The following is a 20680-nucleotide window of genomic DNA, read 5'->3' on the forward strand; positions in this document are numbered from 1 at the left end:
AGCAAGCTGGAATTTCTTCACTTTCAGTGAACTGAGGTTTAGCTACCATAGGGTTCACTCATTTATAAACCAATCCATTACTGTCTTTGATTTTGGAGGGTTCTCCAAATTTAGAGAGTTTGACTTTATTTCTATGGTAGCCCTCCAAATTTCTACAAGTTCCCAAACTTCAAGACTTGTGTGAATGCCCAGTCACCCTGGATATTACCTGTAGTTAGGTGATTGTCTCATGGTACCACATAAAGTAGTAAAGTGGATTGTTAGATAAGTGATCATAAATGAGCTTCAAATTAATACCCCTTTGAGTTGAAGAAAGAAGTCATGTCTTCTGCAGTTTTTCTGGCTGACTACAGAGTCAAAAAGACAGTATGATGCAAAGAATAAAATTATCTCTGAACTTACATGAACTTTTCATCATGGATATCTAGTATTTAGTGGTAGTCAGCTTTTATAATAACATCTTTGACTGTTATAATCACCCCTAAGTGAATAAGTAGACTATAATAAAAAATCTAGTATAAATTTAGATAAATTTGATGTTAGAATTTGACTTAATATTTCTCTTATAGGTATTATGTCTGTGAGACTTCTATTTATTAGAATCTGGACCCTTCTTGATAAAATAAATTTAACTTTTCAGTAGTCTCTTATTAAATAAGAACATTATTGGTTTTCAACTCATGAAATAAGGTCCTTCTAGGGAGATTTTGGGAAGATGTGAAGCATTTTTGCTTGCCTCAGTATCTGAGGACAGTGCTTGATGGCATGTGACTGTAAGCAGTTGTGCAAGAAGTTTTGCACAGTAACAAATTACCCTTTCTCAAATGTCACTGGGCCCCTTTTGAGGAACACTGAGCTAGGTGAATTTAAGCACTTCCATTTTATAGACAGGAGATAAGAAGAAATTAGAAAAAATTATAACATACATGGCTATAGTACAGTATCCAAACCAGAAAATTGGCATTGGTGCCATGTGTATTTATAGTTTTGTGTCATGTAATCACATGTGTGATTCATGTTTTCAATTAGCAATAATTGCACCTCGGATAAACCTCATTGGCTACAATACTGCCCCTGTGCAAAGCTACATGTGTGATTCATGTAACCACTGCTGCAATTAAGAAATAATTATTCCATTGCAAAGATCTTCCTCATGCTACTCTTTTATGGTCATACCCACCCCTCTGCTCCCACTGTCATAAGCCCCGCCGTGATCACCCATCACCCCATTATGTTCTGTTCACCATGTCTATAATTTTGTCATTTTGAGAATGCTATATATATTAAATTTTATAATATGTGACCTTTGAGATTGACTTTTTTTGCCACATAGTGTAATAATGCCCCTGAGATTGATTCCAGTTGCTGTGTGTATTAATAGTCTATTCATTTGTATTGCTGCGTGGTACTCTGTGATAAGGATGCACTTTGGTTTGCTTGACCTTTCACCTACTGTTGCATATTTTGGTTATTTCCTGTGTTTGAATATAAGAAATAAAGTGTCTATGGACAATTGTGTACAGGTCTTTGCAGGGACCTAAGTTTCTATTTCTTTGGGGTAAATTCCCAGACGTGCAATTGCTGAGTGGTATGGTAAGTGTATGTCTAGTTTTGTGAGGAACCATGAGACTGTTTTCCAGATGGTTGTACCATTTTACATTTCCACCAGTGATGTATGATAGATGCAGTTTCTTTGCATCCTTGCTAGCATTTGATATCACTTTTTTGGCTGATCTGATAGGTGTGTAGTGGTAGCTCATTGTGGTCTTAATCTGCATTTTCCTAATGGCTGGTGTTGCTGGACATCTTTTATCTGCTTATTTGTTGTCAAAATATACTTTTCAGAGAAATAAATTGCTTCCTGTCTTTTGCTCTTCTAATTGGATTATCGCTTTCATTGTTGTGTATTGAGTATCCTTATATGACTTCTTTGTCAAATATGTGGTTTGCAAATATATTCTCTTGGTCTGTACTTGTCTTTTCATTGTCCTAATAGAGTCTTTCAGAGAGGAAATGCTTTTAGTTTTGGTGACGTTCAATTTGTCTTTTCTTTTACGGATGATGCTTTTGGTATAATTTCTAAGAATTATTCTGCAAGGATTAGGTCCTAATGATTTTCTTCTAAAGTATTATAGTATTACATTTTTACATTTAAATTTTAATCCATTTTGGATTAACTTTGTATAAAGTATGATGTTTAAATTCAGGGTGCTTTGTTTTGTTTTGTTTCGGTTTTGCCTAGGAATATTTAATTGTTCCAGCACTATTTGTTGAAAAGAATGCTTTATTCTATTGAATTGCTTTTGCACAATTAAGAGAAATCAGTTGGCCATACTTGGCTATTTCTGGATTCTTTATTCTGTTCTGCTCATCTGTGTGTATGTCCCTCCACAGATACCACAGTCATGATTTCCATGGCGATATTCCAAGTCTCAAAATCAGGAAGTGTGATTTCTCCCAGTTTATTATTCCCTTTTACAATTGTTTAGCTACTCTATTCTTTTTCTTCCCATATAAATTTAAAAATAATCTTGCCAATATCTGCAAGAATCTTCCTGGGGTTTCTATAGAAATTATATTAAACCTGGATTTCAACTTGGGGAGAATTGGCTTCTTTACTATGTCAAGTTTTTGATCCATGATCACAGTAAATCTCTCCATTTTTTAGATCTTCCTTGATTTTTTTATCAGCATTGTATACTTTTCAGCAACGAGTCCTGTACATGTTTTGTTAGACTTATATATATATATATGTTTATACATATCTATAAACCAACCTTTAGTTTATCTATGTATCTATATATTCCATCTTTTCGTGCTGATAAATGACATTGTATTCTTAATTTCAGCATCCATGCTCATTGACAGCATATAGAAATACAATGTATTTTTGTATCTTGTTACTTTGCTGAACTCAATCTTCAGTTCTAGGAGAACTTATAGATTTCTTGGGATTTTCTATGTGTGTAGACCTGCAAATATTATATCATTATGTCATCCACAGATAAGAATTGTTTTATTTCTTTTTTTCCAATCTGTACACCACCCATTTCTTTTTCTAGGCTGATTGCACTGTCTAGAAATTCCAGCACTATGGAGGAGCAGACATCCCTACCCTTTTCCTAATATTAAGATTCAGTTTTTGGGGCACCTGGGTGGCTCAGTTGGTTAAGAGTCTGACTTGGGCTCAGGTAATGATCTCACAGTTTGTGGGTTCTAGCCCTATGTCAGGCTCCATGTTGACAACTCAGAGCATGGAGCCTGCCTCAGATTTTGCGTCTCCCTCTCTCTCTGCCCCTCCCCACTCATGCTCTGCCTCTTTCTCTCTCTCTCTTAAAAAAATAAACATTATAAAATATTTAAAATTTAAAAAAATGATTCTTTTTTCTCCTTTGATGTATAATTGTGTGATGTTACTAATATGTTTTTGTTTTTTTTTTTGTAGATGCTCTTTATCAAGTTTAGGAAGGTAGTTATACTCCATTATTAGGGTTTTTTTTGGTTTTTTTTGAGAGCTTCTGTGATGTTGGGTATTGAATTTTGTCGCATCCTTTTTCTGCATCAAATAATATGATCATGTGATTTTCTTCTCTAGCCTGTTAATAGGTTGGATTACACTGATTGATTTTTGATTGTTGGACCAGCCTTGAATTCCTACAGTAAACATCACCTGGTCATGTTGTGTAATCTTTTTTAGATAGTGCTAAATTCTACTTGGTAATATTTTGTTAAGGATTTTTGATCCTATATTCATGAAGGATATTGGTCCATAGTTTTTTTTTTATACTGTCTTTAGTTGATTTTTGTATATTTTCTGTAGTCTTTTGAATATATATTTATGTCATTTATGCTAGCAGTGGTTACATCAGATATGATAAAAGCAAATAACTTCATAGTAAAATGTTAAACTTAGCCTAAAATATTACTTTATGTAAATAAAACTTCACTTTTAAGTATACATTTAAATTTGCAAGTATGTACTAGAAAAACTTTTCCCAACAAAAATCATTAAAATTCTATTGAAAATGGTTTAATTATTTTTAGATAGTTAAGATCAACTTAGGATATAAATTATATCAGTATATTATAGGTTGAAATGGCCTTTCTATGAAGTGGCTCAATAAAATCTTAGGAAATATTTAAACAATCTTTAGTAATAGTGATTATTTATGATCTGTTTTTAGGTATAACACAGGCAAGTGTCATTTCAGAATTTGATTGGATGCATGCCTTCTTGTCCTTAATCTCAGGATTTGCCAATTCTGTATACATCACATAAAATCAAATCGGGTGTTACTAAACTGAGATCTTCTTTGGCCATTAATAGAGAATTATGGTGTGGATTATGTTTAGGCTTCATAATATGTTGAATGTGTATGGTATGTTATAATGAGTAAGAGTATACGTTAGGCACTCACACATAAATATATACATATATGGCATGTGTAACTTTAAAAAAAAATCACTTCTTGCCTTAAAAAAAATTCATGAGTAAGACCCAAGTGGGTGGCTAAATGCCATCTGTTCCTGGTGAATTTCTAAGAGGAATTAATAAGTGACCATTTAAATGAAGATGTAAACCATGAGTATATCTAACTGACATGAACAGGAGCTCTCTGAAGTGATTATTTTGGAGCATCCACAATGTTACCTTGACAATCCAAAATGAATATAACATTGTTTATACCATCAATCTTCTTTTAGCTGCATCAAGTAAAATATATTTTATGACATATTCTGATGAATGTTTCGTATACAGTTCTTAGAAAAGGCATCGTTTCTCTTGTTTCAACTTGGTTCTAATTTTACAGGATTCAGGCCAAAACTCGTGAATTTAGAGAGCGACAAGCTCGAGAGCGTGACTATGCTGAAATCCAAGATTTTCACCGGACATTGGGTTGTAATGATGAGCTGATGTATGGGGGAATGTCTTCCTATGAAGGTTCTGTGGCTCTCAACACCAGACCCCAGAGCCCAAGAGAAGGGCATATGATGGATGCTCTGTATGCGCAAGTGAAGAAGCCACGGAATTCCAAACCTTCATCCATAGACAGGTAGGCTCCAGGAGCAATCAAGATATTGCTTCCAAATCAACTTTTATGGTTTTTGACAAGGGAGTAGAGATTGTTCATCAATTCTCAAACCAGGGCTGCCTTTTATTAATGGCCTTTAGAAAGCTGTTGTGTCTAAAAGTATTGAGTTTACACAAATTGAAGCCTAGTGGAAAGAGGAGCAGAGGTTTTGATAGCTTTTCTAATGATTCCAGCATATTTCATCTTATTCTTAAAATGGTCTCAGACTGGTGAACTAACCTTTACTTTGTAATTCCATATTTCCTTTGTTGCTAACAGCATCTCTAGTTATGGTAATTAAACAGATGGAGAATGGCGTGATTTGTTTGACTTATGATTTAAAGGACTTTTTTTTTTGGTGACATGATTTTCTATTATGAAAGAATTAGTGAATGAGATGTTTAATATAGTCAATCTTCAAATTGCTTGTTAATAGCCAGAGACCATAGGTGTGATTATGTATATTAGTATTTCACAAAGAAATGAAATGTTGACTCTAAATTACTGGCTACATATTTATTTCAGAATTTAACTGACTATATTTTTATGAATGCTATATTTAATTTCAAATTCTGAAACATTTTAAAAACCTATTTTCCTACCCCTCCATTTATATATTCAAACACCTTATAAAGGTGAATTCATGAAGAAAATCTCATTTATTTTTAACTGAAACAAAGGCATGCTATTGTCATAAACAATGCACTAATCTCGTCAGGTATTATAATAGTTTCTTAAAGTCATTGCTCTCTAGGGGAGCTAGGCTTTGAACATTCAAAATAGGTTTCACTGTAAAGGTGTGGTTCTCAAGAGTTAGCCTGCATCAGAATCACCTGGAGGATTTCTTCAAACACAGATTGTTTAACCCTTCCCCAGACGATTGATTCAGTAGGCCTAGAGTGGAGTGTCACCTAGAATTTGCATTTCTAACAGGTTTTCTGGTCCGATGCTGTGCCACTGGTCTCTGGTACTGCACTTTACAAACCCGTGCAAAACTGCAGATGAATTGGAGTTATTTCATCTGTAGCACACATGTATTATCTGGCTGCTACATTTTGTAGGCAGCCTATGTTTTAGTTACTTATTTACGTCCAGCTAGTTTTAATAAAGGTTTGCAAGCATAACAGGTAAGCTTCAGGCAAACCCAGAAGGAAGCATTTTAAAGGGTAGCAAAAGGGAAAGCAGACGTTAAGGTAAAACTCTAGTCAGATTATCCTTCTGTTTTCTTTCTTTCTGTCTGTCTGTCTGTCTGTCTGTCTGTCTGTCTTTTGGCTGGATTTTAGCTTTTCTTTATTGTTTTATGAAAATCTATTTGGTGTTGGCTCTGATGAGTAAGTAATATAAGTTAACATAGGAGGGTTATGGTTTATTTAAACCGCGTTGGTGTGGTCACTTAGAAGGTTCAAAATGCTTGTTAACTAACATTGATGTGTCAGGACTCAAATAATGTCATTATCAATAACAGTGACATTTTCTTAAGAAACTTCTTACTTGGTTTTTGCTATACTTGTAAAAGCTGCATGTAGTAGGTCAGATCACACTTGAAGGCCATGAATATCCCATTGAAAGTGTTTTCTTGGGAGAAAGGGGAGCAGAAACATTGCTCATTAGTAACTTTTGAAAGAACTGAAAGAAAATTAATGTTGTATTTATCATTGATAAAAATATGAATCATTCCCAACAGCTTCTGCATCTAGTTTAAAAATCTGGTAAAGTAGTGGATGTTCTTGTAGTGGTTGTTAAATGGCCTTGGAGTCCCACCTGCCATGGAAGATGGGAGGCAGGAGGGATCTCTTCTGTCCCTGAAGACCAGAAGCTATTGTTGAAACCCCAGTTTAAAACCCAGTGAGTGGCCTGCAAGAATCTAAATCTCCCCTGAAGATTTCTGCAAAGACTGATGTGCTCAGGGCACCATCTGCCACTGGGCTTTCACATCCCTGCCTGTGGTCTTGGCTCTGCACCATGCTGACCCCACACTAAAACTCAGCCTCTTCACCTCTTTCCATCCAAAAGCCATCGTGGGGAGGGGGCGACTGGGTGACTCATTTGGTGAAGTGCCCAACTCTTGATTTCTGCTCAGGTTCATGAGTTTGAGCCCTGCATAGGGCTTCATGCTGACAGCACAGAGCCTGCTTGGGATTCTCTCTCTCCCTCTCTCTCTGCCCCTTTCCCACTGGTGCACATGCTCTCCCTTTCTCTCTCAAAATAACTAAATAAACTTAAAAAACAAAAACAAAAAGCCACTCGGCAAAACATTTCAGAGGAGGCTTTGTCTTGGGGATGAGTCATACCAGACAGTGAACAGCTCAGAAATCATGTCGTAGACATTGCTATAGTCAAAAGCCCCTCTCAGCCTCACTCATGCATGGCCTAGACAGCTGTATACCACTGGGGACCATAACTTCTCTGCGTCTGTGCCCCAAATGGTGATTGGACTAGAGGGTTTTTAAGGCACTGCCAACTCGAGAGATGTACTTAATTTTTCTTTAAAAAGCATCACAGAAACTTTTTAGTTTTCTGTAATTCTTATTTTTGTCAAGGACAAGATGGCCATCTAACATCATTACTAAAGGATATTAAGTAATACAAAAACTTCGGACTTATTTCACCTGTAAAGTACTTCTTTACCAACTTGTCACGGAATATGAGTTTGCCCTGGACATAATGGTATCACCTCCATTGTCTTTTTCTGGCAGAAATAAAGTGGTAGAAAAGTGTTTCCCAGACTTGCGTAGTATAGAGACTCTTTTTAAAAGACAATCTCTTGATACTGCAGTACAGAATTAAATAGTTTTGATTATAATGTTACTTAAATATGTATAAAAATAAAATAGGACTAAACTCCTTCTGTTTACAGCCATTATACAACTATAAAACCAAACATCTTTACAAATTAAATACAAACAAAACAGCAAAACCATTACATTCAAATGAACAACATTAATTTAATGTGGCCAATAATGTGTTTTAAAATCTAAAGTCTTGCACAAATCATTAATATGGTGGTGGCTGCTCATTTGAGTTTGCTTGCCTACCCCCACAAGCCCAGAGCAAACTCCCTTTCTCCATCTCTTTCCTCAGTAAGATATCTGTGGTTCTTTCACGCATGCATACCCAGCTACCTTTGGCCTGTATGCTGCATCATTGAATCATTTACACGTGAAGTCCAACTTGCTTTTAAGTATTAGTAACTTGAGACAGTGAAAATACCATTTCTTGGTGCCTTCATGTTTCTCAACTTAAATTCAGACAGTGAAATAACACACTTATAAGATGATCTAGAAATACTTATATTAATTTTAAAATAATCATTTGAATGAAATCATACAACTTAAAACTCCTCAGAGTGTATTTCCTGTATGAAGAATATAGCCAATAAAGAAATTCCTATCAGGTAATTAAATTTCACCAAAATATGCAATTGGGGAACTGGTGCAACTTTATTATTCAAAATTTTTGATTTCATGGGAGTATAGTAGTCAGTTGACAATCTGAATTGTAGTCTGCATCTGTTTCTGGGATTTTCATTGTTTGGTAAAAAAGCAGTATTCTGAATTTCATTGCTTGATCATAGTCAGAAATGTGGCTCTGATAGTTCTACACAGAAATAGTCAGGGATAATTCATTAAATGCTGTGAATTTGATGTCAAAATAGGATACTTTCTCAGTTTCCATATATTATTTATAAACTGCTTTTTTTTTTTTACAAGTTACCTTCATACTACACCTGGAAATATTTCCAAGCCTGCTGAATTTAATTAACACATGAACTATTATCTGACTACATGCATTGGTTACAGTGTCATTTTTACTACTTTTTATGAATGCTTTTTTATTAAAGCCCTTTTCATATTGGATTGCTGCTAAAGAGAAGCCAGCCCTACCCTTCTGTTTTATATGAATAATAAGGCTTAAGCTCACAAAAATATTGGTGTACGTATATTTTATCCTAATTATAACCAGAGGCCTCAAAGATTTAGTCATGTAAATGATTCATGATCCTATATTTCTTTGGCAAGACTGTATTTCCTGCTTGATTATTGTATCTGCAGCTGGCTAGAGTACTTGAGAGTCCAATCTAGTGCTCTCTGATACATTTCTCTCCACTGTGGAAGACATCCTAGCTGCCTAACCAATACCTATTCTTCTCGTCCTCTTTACTTAATAGAATCCCAATTTTGTTCAGGCTGGCAGTGTGCCCAGATAAAAATTCAATTTCCCAGGCTCCTTTGCAGTGAAAGGTGATCATGTGACATCATTTTGACAAATGAGTTAGAAGTGGATCTAGGCTGGAACTTTCTATAAAGCTAGTTTTGTTTTTGTTTTTGTTTTTTTCTGATTGGAAAACAGTAGAGTCAACTCAGCTTTTCCCTTTGCCATTTTCCCTTCTTCCTGACTAGAATTTGAATGGGTGCTCCAAGGTGGAGTTTATCTAACAATCTTGAGGATGATGGCCATACAGAGGAAGAGAGAAGCAGCCTGGTCCCTTGAAACACTCTTCTAGTCCTGGATGACCACCCTCTTTGTCACATGTACAACTGAGACCCCTATTTAAGTCATCCTGCATCAAGTTTCTGTTTGATGGAGCCTAACCGCATTCTGAGTTTAGTAAATTACACACACAAGAGCCCAAAGGGAATGATCACCCTTAGAGCAAGACTGTCTGCATATTGGAGAACTATCCCCTGGTCAGTTCATTTCCACAGTACTTTGTGAAATTAAGTAGTGGGCAAAATTTTCCACTGTTGCTCAATTAGCTCTTCCACTTTTCATTTTATTTTGTCTCTACTTAAATAAACGTTATCAATCAAATGTCTGCTGGCATACATCCTTCTTCACTCTGATATACCATTATCTCCTGGCAACTCCTAACATCTATCAACAATCCTGCTATTGTTGGAGGCTGTTGAGTGTAACATATAAGAGCCTGAACTATGGGACACACTGCCCAAGTTTGGTTCTGGGTTCTTCTACCATCAGCTGTGTAAACTATATGCTTCATTTTCCTTATCTGTAAAATTGGGATAATAACGACACTTTCTCAGACTTGGGAGGACTAAGTCTGTTAATGCATATAAAGGACTTTGCACTATGCCTGGTCCATAGTAAGTCCTATTTAAATGTTTAATGTTACTGTTGTTTTTAGGAAATGGGCATTTTCTTCAGGAAAGCACAGCATCCCCTCCCGGATGCAGGAACAAGCAAAGAATCACACTGAAATGAATTGACATAGGTTTTATTCCATATATGTAACATACATGCAAAAGTGCACATGTACCTCTGCTGATACCACTTTAGTCATTGAATAGCTTGGTCTCTAAGTTTATTGCTTACATCACATCATGAACAGTTTCTCCTTAAATTAGGACTTCCTGGGTTCAGTGTGAGACATTCCTGAGTGACTGCTTCTTCAATGTAAGTACTTATAAGTGCTGGGTATTGTAAAATGGCTTATTTGAGAGAAGGGCAGGGGATAGTTCTGTAAGAATATGATCTCTCAACTGATTTCAGCTCTTTGACAGTTTGAAGGTCTTCATTTTGCACTTTCATGGAATTCTTTGAAGTTCTTTGTGTTCTACTTTCATGAAATTCTTGCTGATTCCAAGCTTGCAAAGCTCCATGGAGATGTGGAGACTTGAACTTCTAAAACCTTGTCTAAAATGTTGGCATTTCTACTTCCAGCAAGGTATCTCCAGTCAAGGCAGACAGGCAGGAATCATGATCTTAAGAACTGTCACAGACTGAATTCCAGAACAGTGATTTTTCACATTTCAGCATATATACGAAGAACTTGGAATGCTTCTCACAAATGCAGTTCTGTGGACCTCCCCTCATAGATATTCTGATTCCGTTGGTCTAGTTGAAGACTAAGAACCCACATTTTCAACAGGCACCTCAGTTGACTGTAAAGCAACCGTTAGTTCATTCACCCTTTGGGAAGCACTATTTTTTTTAATGTTTATTTTTGAGAGAGAGAGAGAATGAGTGGGAGAGGGGCAGAGAGAGAGAGAGAGAGAGGAAACACAGAATTTGAAGCAGGCTTCAGGCTCTGAGCTGTCAGCACAGAGCCCGACATGGGGCTCGAACTCACAAACTGCGAGATCATGACCTGAACTGAAGTTGGATGCTCAACTGACTAAGCTACCCAGGTGCCTCTGAAAAGCACTATTCTTGAGCTAATGAAAGCAAGCAAACAAACAAAAGGAAATTGGAACTCTAATATTAGTTAGTGTATTAAGGTAACTGTAAAGGTGTGAATTAATTTATAATTTCTGTATTGGGCACAGCTTTTTTTTTTTTAATGTTTATTTACTTATCTATTTATTTTATTTTATTTTTTTTTTTGAGAGAACACATGTGCATGTGCAAGCAGGGGAGGGGCAGAGAGAGAGGAGAGAGAAAATCCCAAGCCAGGGGATCTCAAGATCCTAAGATCAGGACCCAAGCCAAAAGTAAGAGTTGGACACTTAACTGACTAAGCCACCCAGGCACCCTGTGGGCACCACTTTATCTTGGCAATCATATATGTCTATTGTTCACCTCTGATTAAATAATCATTTTATTTAAAAGGTCAACTCACAGGTGTGATATTTATAAACTTTATTCAGTGTTTCTTGACACTTACCAAAAGTTTCATGGGAGTTCTACAATTCCCATTTAAAAGTTTAGTGTGCTTTGAATTCTAATGAGAAATGAAATGCTGGTCAATAATATTTTTATTTACTTGAGGATACCAGGCAATTCATACCTTTATATCCAGATGCCAGAATCTGTAGTTAAAACTCCACAGAAAGGCAGCTCTAATGGGCATTTGCTGACTGTCACCATGCAATCATTTGCCACCAAGAGTGCATTGTCCTCAAATATAATTGAAATAAAATAGGTACTGTGCTGCTATAAATCTAAATAGCAGGGAAATAGCAGGCTAGACTCCCCCAGCTTGTTCAGGACACCTTAATGGAAACATAAATACCATAATCATACGCTTTTTGCATGCATTTTACCACTAAAAAGAAAATGTGGATTTTAAAAGAAAAGATCCCTTTGTGAACTTGTTTTTTTTTTCCCATTAAAACTGAAATCCAGTTGTGTCAAAGGGAAGTCTGACAAACGTAGAACCAAAAGAATTTTCTTAGAAATAGGTAGCTGTTAAACACGTGCTCTTTTTAAAATGTTGGGTCACATAACAAAGTTGTATTTGCTCTTCAAAAAGTCAATACCACTTTATTTACTTACATTTACTTTGTATTAGTCACCGTCACTTTTCTTGAAATGTGAGAAAGCAGTTCTCAAAGGTGGTAAATCTTGTCATAATGAGTTTTGCAAGTTGGTGCCATTGCTAATTATTGTGCTCTACCGCGCCCCCCATCAGGGCCCTGAGCTATCCACTGACCTTGGCCAGCTCCATTCACTCCGGAACAACTTTGTTGTTCCCTTCAACATATGTCTCTTGTCCAAACCTACCACCCACCTCCATCCAACCCCAGGCTCCTTCTCTCTCCTTACTTGCTGCAGGTCAGCTCTTCTTCTTCCAGCCCCACCCCCACCCTGCAAGGGGCCTGCTCCTATCCATTTTTACCCTCTGGCTGTTTTCTGTCCTATTTTTCCTCTTCACATCTAATCCAAACTTGTTGAAAGATTAATCTAGATTTGATATAGACTGCTGTGTCTTCTTTCCCATATCTGCTGCATTCATGTGGTAGGCAGTGTAATCCCCCTCCCCCCTCCAGGATGCCCATCCCCCTAATCCCTGAAACTCCTAATGTGTTGCTCTATACAGCAAAAAGAACATTGCAGATCTGATTGAGTTAAGGATCGTAAAGTGGGGAGATTTACCCAGATTATCCCAATGGGATCAATAGAATCATAAGAGTTTTTGTAAGTGAAAGGAGGGGCAGGAGAGTCCGAGAGATCCAAAGATGCTAGGCTGCTGGCTTTGAGGACAAGATGGGGCCACAAGACAATGAAGTGGATTCTAGGAGCTGGAAAAGGCAAGGAAACAATCTCCCCTACAGCCTCCAGAAGGAACATAACCCTGCTGACACCTTGATTTTAGCCTAGGGTAACTCATTTCATTCAGACTTCTGACCTCCAGACCTACAATGTAATTATAGTTTCCTAATGGCCTCCTTCATTCCTGATCCAATAAAGACTCCTGTTCTTTCCATTCAGGATCACTCTGTGGCATTCCTGAATTCTGTTCTCTGAGTTTCTGAGTATGGTACTACTGCCTCTTTCTTCCTACTTCCTTTCAGGCTTTTTTCCTTCCCTTCCCTTCCCTCCCCTCCGCTCCCCTCCCCTCACCTTAAAAAGTTTTAATTCGAGTATAGTTAACACACTGTTGTATTAGTTTCAGGTGTACAGTATACTGATTCAATAATTCTGTGCATTACACAGTGTTCATCATGATAAGTATATTCTTAATCCCCATTAACCATTTCAGCCATTCCCCACCCACCTCCCTGCTGGTAACCATCAGTTTATTCTCTATAGTTAAGAGTCTGGGGTGGTTTTGGGTTTTGGTTTTTGCTTTTTTTTTTTTTTTTTTTTTTTTTTTGGTCTCCTTTATCCCTTGTTTATTTATTTTTCCTTAAATTCCACATGAGTGAAATCACATAGTATCTGTCTTTCTCTAACTGACTTATTTAGCTTAGCATTATACTCTTTAGCTCCATCCATGTCACTGCAAATGGCAAGATTTCATTCTTTTTATTGGCTGAATAATATTCCATTTTATATATATACCACATCTTCTTTATCCTTTCATCTATTGTTGGGCATTTGGACTGCTTTCAAAATCTAGTTATTGTAAATAATGTTACAATAAACATAGGGGTGCATATATCCTTTTGAATTAGTGTTTCTGTATTTTGTGGGTAAATACTCAATAGTGCAAATACCAGATCATAGAGTAGTTCTATTTTTAACTTTTTGAGGAGCCCCCTTACTGTATTCCGGAGTGGCTGCACCAGTTCTGTGCACCAGTCCACAGTGGCTCCCACCAGCAGTGTAAGAGGGTTCCTCTTTCTCCACATCTTCACCAAAACGTGTTGTATCTTGTGTTGTTGATTTTAGCCATTCTTACTGATGTGAGGTGATACCTCATTGTAGTTTTGATTTGCATTTCCCTGATGATGAGCATCTTTTCATCTGTTAGCCATCTAGATATCTTCCTTGGGGAAATGTCTGTTCATATATTCTGCTCATTTTTAATCAGATTATTTATTTTTTGGGTGTTGAGTTGTAAAAGTTCTTTACATATTTTAGATACCAGCCCTTTATCCAATACGTCATTTGCAAATATCTTCTCCCATTCTGTGAGTTGTATTTTAGGTTTTTTAGTTTTTTTATGCTGTGCAGAAGCTTTTTATCTTGATGCAGACCCAATAGTTTATTTTTGCTTTTATTTTCCCTGCCTCAAAAGACATGTCTAGAACAACATTGCTTTGGCCTATGTAAGAGACATTACTACCTGTGCTCAAAAAGACAGAATATCTTTTGTTTTTAATTTTTTTAAAACCCAAGTTAGTGAACATATAGTAATGACTTCAGGAGTAGAATTTAGTGATTCATCACTTTCATATATTACCCAGTGCCTATCCCAACAAGGGCCCACCTTAATGCCTGTCACCCATTTAGCCCATTCCCCGCCCCACCACAACACTCCTCCACCAACCCTCAGTTTGTTCTCTATATTTAGGAGTCTCTTATGGTTTGCCTCCCTTTCTCTTTTTATCTTAAGATTCCTTTCTCCCTGCCTGTTAATTTTTAATTCCTTAGGGAAATACCTCTGGACACTGCTATGCTCTATGTGTTTTTTTTGGATAAACACATCCATGTTTGCATGGCACTGGTGATGGGTAATCTGCACTAGCCCAGTCCTCTCCTTTAAGCCCCAGATCCTTGGAGCTAACTACCAGCTAGGAGTGCATGTTTCCTGTGTATCTCAGGCACCTAAACCCAACCTGTCCAAAACCAAATTCACCTCTTCTAGTGTCATGTGCCTAATCTCAAAGAATATCATTGCCATCCATATATTTCCTCTACACATAAACCTTTCTTTTGCAGCAGCCTCCTTACCACCCCCCCATTCAGTGACAGAGGCCTACCAATTTTACATTCTAAATAATTTCAAATCATTTCCCTGAATCTGCTAACTCATCTCCCTGCCTCCACTCCAGTTTTGTTCTCCTCAAATCCCTGCTTTTCCCAATACCTGGAGTTTTCTGTGTAAAATAAAGAACTCACATCTTGTTCCCTTGGTTAAAATTGTTTTGTGGATGTTCATTGTCCGCACGATGCATCTGAGCCCTCATAATGGTGTCTATGAGCTTCTAAGACCTCCCATTTCAGCCTCACTCCTAATTATACCAGCCTGAGCCATACTGGTTCACATCCTTCTTTTCTAACAGAAGATCTGCTAAAAGTATAAACCCAACTTCATGAAATACATGGGTAGATTAAACGGTTCTTTGGTTGTTCTATGTTCTGCAAATGTTAAATTTCGGTGGGTAAAAATAAGCAATCACCATTCATTTAGCTATTCTAATATAGTTAGAGATGCAGCAATTAAATTAAAGGCTGAGGTGACATAAACAACCCAACAAATGAAATCTTGAAACTAATGAAGCCATAAATAAGGTCATGGCTAATTTTAAAGACTTCTTGTTTAATTCTTTTTGTTGATTAACATTGCCTGAAACCACAATTTGTTTGTAGAAGCAATGTGTAATGGGGTTTGTTTATTTATATATTTATTTTAGCCTTAGAGAAGGTTTAAATATTCTGCAGAAATATGAGGATAAGGGAAAACTATGTTAGACCTTGGTAGTTATTGGGCAAATAATCTTCCCAGCACAGTGTGTTTGCTTTTGTTTTAATGTCTTTCCCTTCACAGGGCACTGAACTTTTGTGCCTTTGATGGTGGGCTAGCCACACTGTGGTCAAAATCTGCTTGAGCTGTTTGGTATTTCATTTGATTTTAGCCTTCTAACAGAAGCCCCAAGATCCTGCTTTAAATGCAACACAGCGTGGTAACTCATCTTCTTATTTTGTCCCAACCACTTGGCTCTCCTGTCCTGTAGACAGTCCAAACCCATGGCTTCAAGTACCAATCTTATTGGTGTATAGTGGTCTTAGGTTGGTATTATTTTCTTTCTTGCCCCTGAACAAAGATGGAATGTCAGTCAGCTATGAATACAAATTCATGAGGATTTATGTGGAGCCCTGCTGTGAGATGCATTTTCACCTTTTTGGGAGACTATCAAGACCTGAATCCAAAGCCATTTTTAAATTAACTTCCCAGATGTTCTAGACCATTTCCTCAGGCACCCCAAATCCTCAGTGTGGATAACTGTTTGATTAGTCTCTATTTGCCGCTTCATTCTTCTCTTTCCATTAGTTCCTCATTGGTTGATTGAAGAAGGAATTGATTGAAAAATATGTTTGTTGGGGGCACTTGGCTGGATCAGTCAGAAGACCATGTGACTCTTGATCTCAGGGTTGTGAGCTTGAGCCCCACGTTTGGTGTAAAAATTACTTAAATAAATAAAACTGAAAAAAAAAAAAAAAAGAAAGAATGGAGTGCTTGGGTGGCTCAGTCGGTTAAGTGTTCAACTTCAGCTCAGGTCATGATCTCATGGCTCATGGGTTTGAGCCCTGTGTCCGGCTCTGTGCTGACAGCTAGCTCAGAGCCTGGAGCCTTCTTCAGATTCTGTGTCTCCCTCTCTCTCTGACCCTCCCCTGCTCACACTCTCTCTCTCTCAGAAATAAATTAAAAAAACATTTTAAAAATTTTAAAAAGAAAGAAAGAAAATATGTTTGTTGTATTTTCTACCCAGGGAAGTGTTTGGGACGAATACATGGAAATGTGTTAATTCTAAACTTTCTGTATTGTTACAGAATAGAAAATAAGTAGATAATTCATATAATCTGTGAATATGTAGTAATTACTTGAATATATATTTGAAATTGCATAAAAGGAACTAATAGATGTTCATAGAATGAATAAATCAATGAATGAATGTATATTATATACATTTCTATAATACAAATATTTTTAAAACTAAAATTTCTATATCAGTTTATGTCTTTTATTATTAGTCCTACCTAACAGACTGTACAGGGTTACATGATTGAATCCTTAGGAATACAGAGCTTTCAAAATGTTTGTTCTCAAAATACTTTGGGGTGAGGTAAGTGTCTTGTAGGTGATTCCTTTTGGTGAGGTGTCAGGATGGTGGGTGGCTCTTTCAGCTCAGCTTTTTTTTTTTTTCTTTTTACAAATTTGCTATAATTTTAAAAGTTGAACAGATACTATTGGGCAAAAAAAACTAACCTTGGCCTGAATTTTCTTTTTATCCTTATTTTGACTGAAATTCTTGGTTATCCTTCAGAGAGGTTTGCCTGGCTCTGCCTCAGGTGATGTTAACCTTCCCAGGGGTGGCGACCAACTGCATGTGGGGCAAAGGAGACACCAACAGGGCACTGAACCCAGCTCATAACAAAAATCCAGGTTATCCAGATGAAATGACTACTACCTTCAAGGGTCTAGAGGACTTTCTGGGTGTGCACAGATTCAGACTAAAATGTAGAGACTTAAGAGTTGACCAGTTATGTCAATATGAATAGAGGAAATAGGGTAAAGTCTGAATTAAAGAGTGTGTTCAAAGATACCATACTTTGGGGCGCCTGGGTGGCTCAGTCGGTTAGGCGTCCAACTTCAGCTCAGGTCATGATCTCAGGGTTCGTGAGTTCGAGCCCCACGTCGGGCTCTGTGCTGACAGCTGGCTCAGAGCCTGGAGCTTGTCTTCAGAGTCTGTATCTCCCTCTCTCTCTGACCCTCCCCTGCTCACACTGTCTCTCTCTCTCTCTCTCTCTCTCTCTCTCAAAAAATAAATAAAACATTAAAAAAATTAAAAAAAAAAAGATACCATACTTTGAACTTTAAAGCACATCCAGCAACTCAGATGTAGGACTAACAGTTTTAGGTAAATTTTACCATGATGTTTTTAAATTCTAAAATCAATAAATTTGCCTAAATTTTGTTTAGATGAGATTCATTTGCTGATTTGAACACAATCAGAATAGAAAATGATTATTCTAAATTCCCTTCAAATAAGTCCCCCTAAAACCTCATATCTACGATAAATTTGTAAAGAAAAAAATTTAATAGTGAAAATATAAATACCTTTATAGATTTTCAAAGGTTATAAATAGTGGTATCTAAAATATGGGGCACCTGGGTGGTGCAGTCAGTTAAGCATCCAACTTCAGCTCAGGTCATGATCTCATGGCTCATGAGTTCGAGCCCTGCATCAGGCTCTGTGCTGACAGCTCAGAGCTTGGAGCTTCACACTCTGTGTCTTCCTTTATTTCTGCCCCTTTCCTGCTAACATTCTGTCTCTTTATCTCAAAAATAAATAAATGTTAAAGAACATTAAAAATAATAAAATAAAATAATTGTAAACCACCCACCTACAGAAAATACTGCTATAGTTTCATGTTGGCTTCGTAAAATTCTGGAATTGTAAATTTGTTTATTTACTTATTTAAGTTTGTTTATTTATTTTGCAAGTCAAGGGCAGAGAGAAGAGAGTAGGAATCCCAAGCAGGCTCTGCACTGTCAGTGTGGAGCCTGATGCAGTATTCAAACTCAAACTATGTGATCATGACTTGAGCTTACCTCAAGCTTAACCGATGGAGCCATCCACATGCCCCTGAAAATACATTTTAAAAAAATAAAAGTATATTTTTGTCTCTCATGAAGCAAAATGTGGTTTCAAAGGAAAAGTTTGTCATTCCAGAATTTACTGGTTATCATGACTGGAACACAATGCCTCCCAAATAAATCTGCATAGCAACCAAATAACAGATATCTTTTGCCTCTCTTTTCTGGTCTCTGCTTTGCTACTTAATAGGTCATTTAATGCCAGGTACAAAGTTTGAACAGCAATAGTTGCTTAGTCTTTTGAAGGTTATGTAATAGATTGGATCTGCATCAGACACTTGTAGGCAGAGAAATGGTAAGGTAAAATTTTAACTCCAAATCTATTTTAAATTCTAATGTCACTTAGAGTTCCTAAAAATGAGGAGAGGATAGGAGAAATACAGATGGAATTAGGGGGTGCTAGGGGACACAGGGTATCAGTTGAACGAATTAGGGATTATGCAATTCCTAGAAGTACCATCAAACTAGTCATTTTGGATATGGACAATTATAGTGATTTTCTGTCAGTTGGCAGTCAGTGACTTGAGGAATGAGGGTTATCTCTAAATTTTACAAAGTCCCCATGTGGCCTGTTGGGGAAAGGAGGACCCACTAAAATGACTTAAATTCTGTATAATTATAATTCTGGTACAGAAGAGTTTTGTTTTGGGTTTTGCAAGCTGCATTAGCATACCTTTTAAAAAATCATCAATTTTTAATAAAAACTAAAGCTGAGGATAAATACTTATTTCTAATTATTCTTTTTCTTCCTTCTCCTTTTTTCTGTTAGTCTGATGTTTAAACTCTGTGAAATATTCAACGGCTTCAACTCTTTGAATAAGCCCAAAGATTTTGCACATATTCATCTTGCAGCCTCTGGGGCTGTTCATCCCCCTCCCCGGCAGTTACTCAGGCAGCTACTGGGTGCTAAGAACTGTGGAAATGTCTGGGATACAGACATTTGTAATTTACCTCCCAGGTTCCTCCCATTTGGTATCACCTGACAGACCATACACAATATATTGTACACAGAGTGCTATGAATTAAATGGGACGCTGAGGAAATGGACTCAGGTTGGAGAAGAAAGGGCTTCTAAGAGGTGGTGTGCTTGTGCTGCATCCTAAGTGGGTCAAAGCCTATATATTCTACATAAAAATATAAAGGTAAGGGGTGCCTGGGTGGCTTAGTTGGTTAAGCGTCCGACTTTCGCTTAGGTCATGATCTCACGGTTCGTGGGTTCGAGCCCCACGTCAGGCTCTGTGCTGACTGCCAGCTCAGAGCCTGGAGCCTGTTTCAGTCTGTGACTCCCTCTCTCTCTGACCCTCCCCTGCTCACGCTGTCTCTCTCTCTATCCCCTAGAAATAAATAAACATTTAAAATATATATATATATATATAAATGTAAATAAAAATATAAAAGTAAATGAAATACAAAAATTCATAAGATTTTGATATATATCTGTTTGTACTATATATATATATAGTTTTGACTGACAGTGTAGTCTAGTTAAGGTGCTGAATTTATATATTCCTGGTAAATATTAAGTATGGTCAACACTTTACTGTATAAATTATTTACTACCTTCTGCTCCTAAAAGCCCCTGGCAGGGACGCCTGTGTAGCTCAGTTGATTAAACGACCAACTCTTGATTTCAGCTCAGGTCTTGATCTTTCGGTTTGTGAAATCGAGCCCCACATTGGGTTCTGTGCTGACAGCGTGAAGCCTGCTTGGAATTCTCTTTCTCCTCTCTTGCCCCGCCCCTGCTCACTCTCTCTGTCCCTGTCTCTCTCTGTTTCTCTCTCTCTCTCTCTCTGTGTCTCAAAATAAATAAATAAACTTTAAAAAAACATGTAAGCTGATTAACCCTGAGTGCAATAAAAATTAATTCACATATAAACAT

At 37.1% G+C, this 20680-nt stretch overlaps 1 protein-coding gene and 1 pseudogene across 1 annotated transcript in view; one reads left to right on the forward strand and one right to left on the reverse strand.

Moving 5' to 3' along the window:
- PARD3 (par-3 family cell polarity regulator) overlaps positions 1-20680 on the forward strand; it is a 548282-nt gene that overhangs the window by 386646 nt on the left and 140956 nt on the right. The window contains 1 exon segment of the mRNA XM_077771780.1: positions 4812-5054. Coding sequence (XP_077627906.1) covers positions 4812-5054 — 243 coding nt within the window.
- On the reverse strand, positions 960-1086 carry LOC144238051 (U4 spliceosomal RNA; annotated as a pseudogene).

The sequence above is a fragment of the Crocuta crocuta genome, unplaced genomic scaffold (genome assembly GCF_008692635.1).
Source record: "Crocuta crocuta isolate KB4526 unplaced genomic scaffold, BGI_CrCroc_1.0 scaffold457, whole genome shotgun sequence".
Taxonomy (NCBI): Eukaryota; Metazoa; Chordata; class Mammalia; order Carnivora; family Hyaenidae; genus Crocuta; species Crocuta crocuta.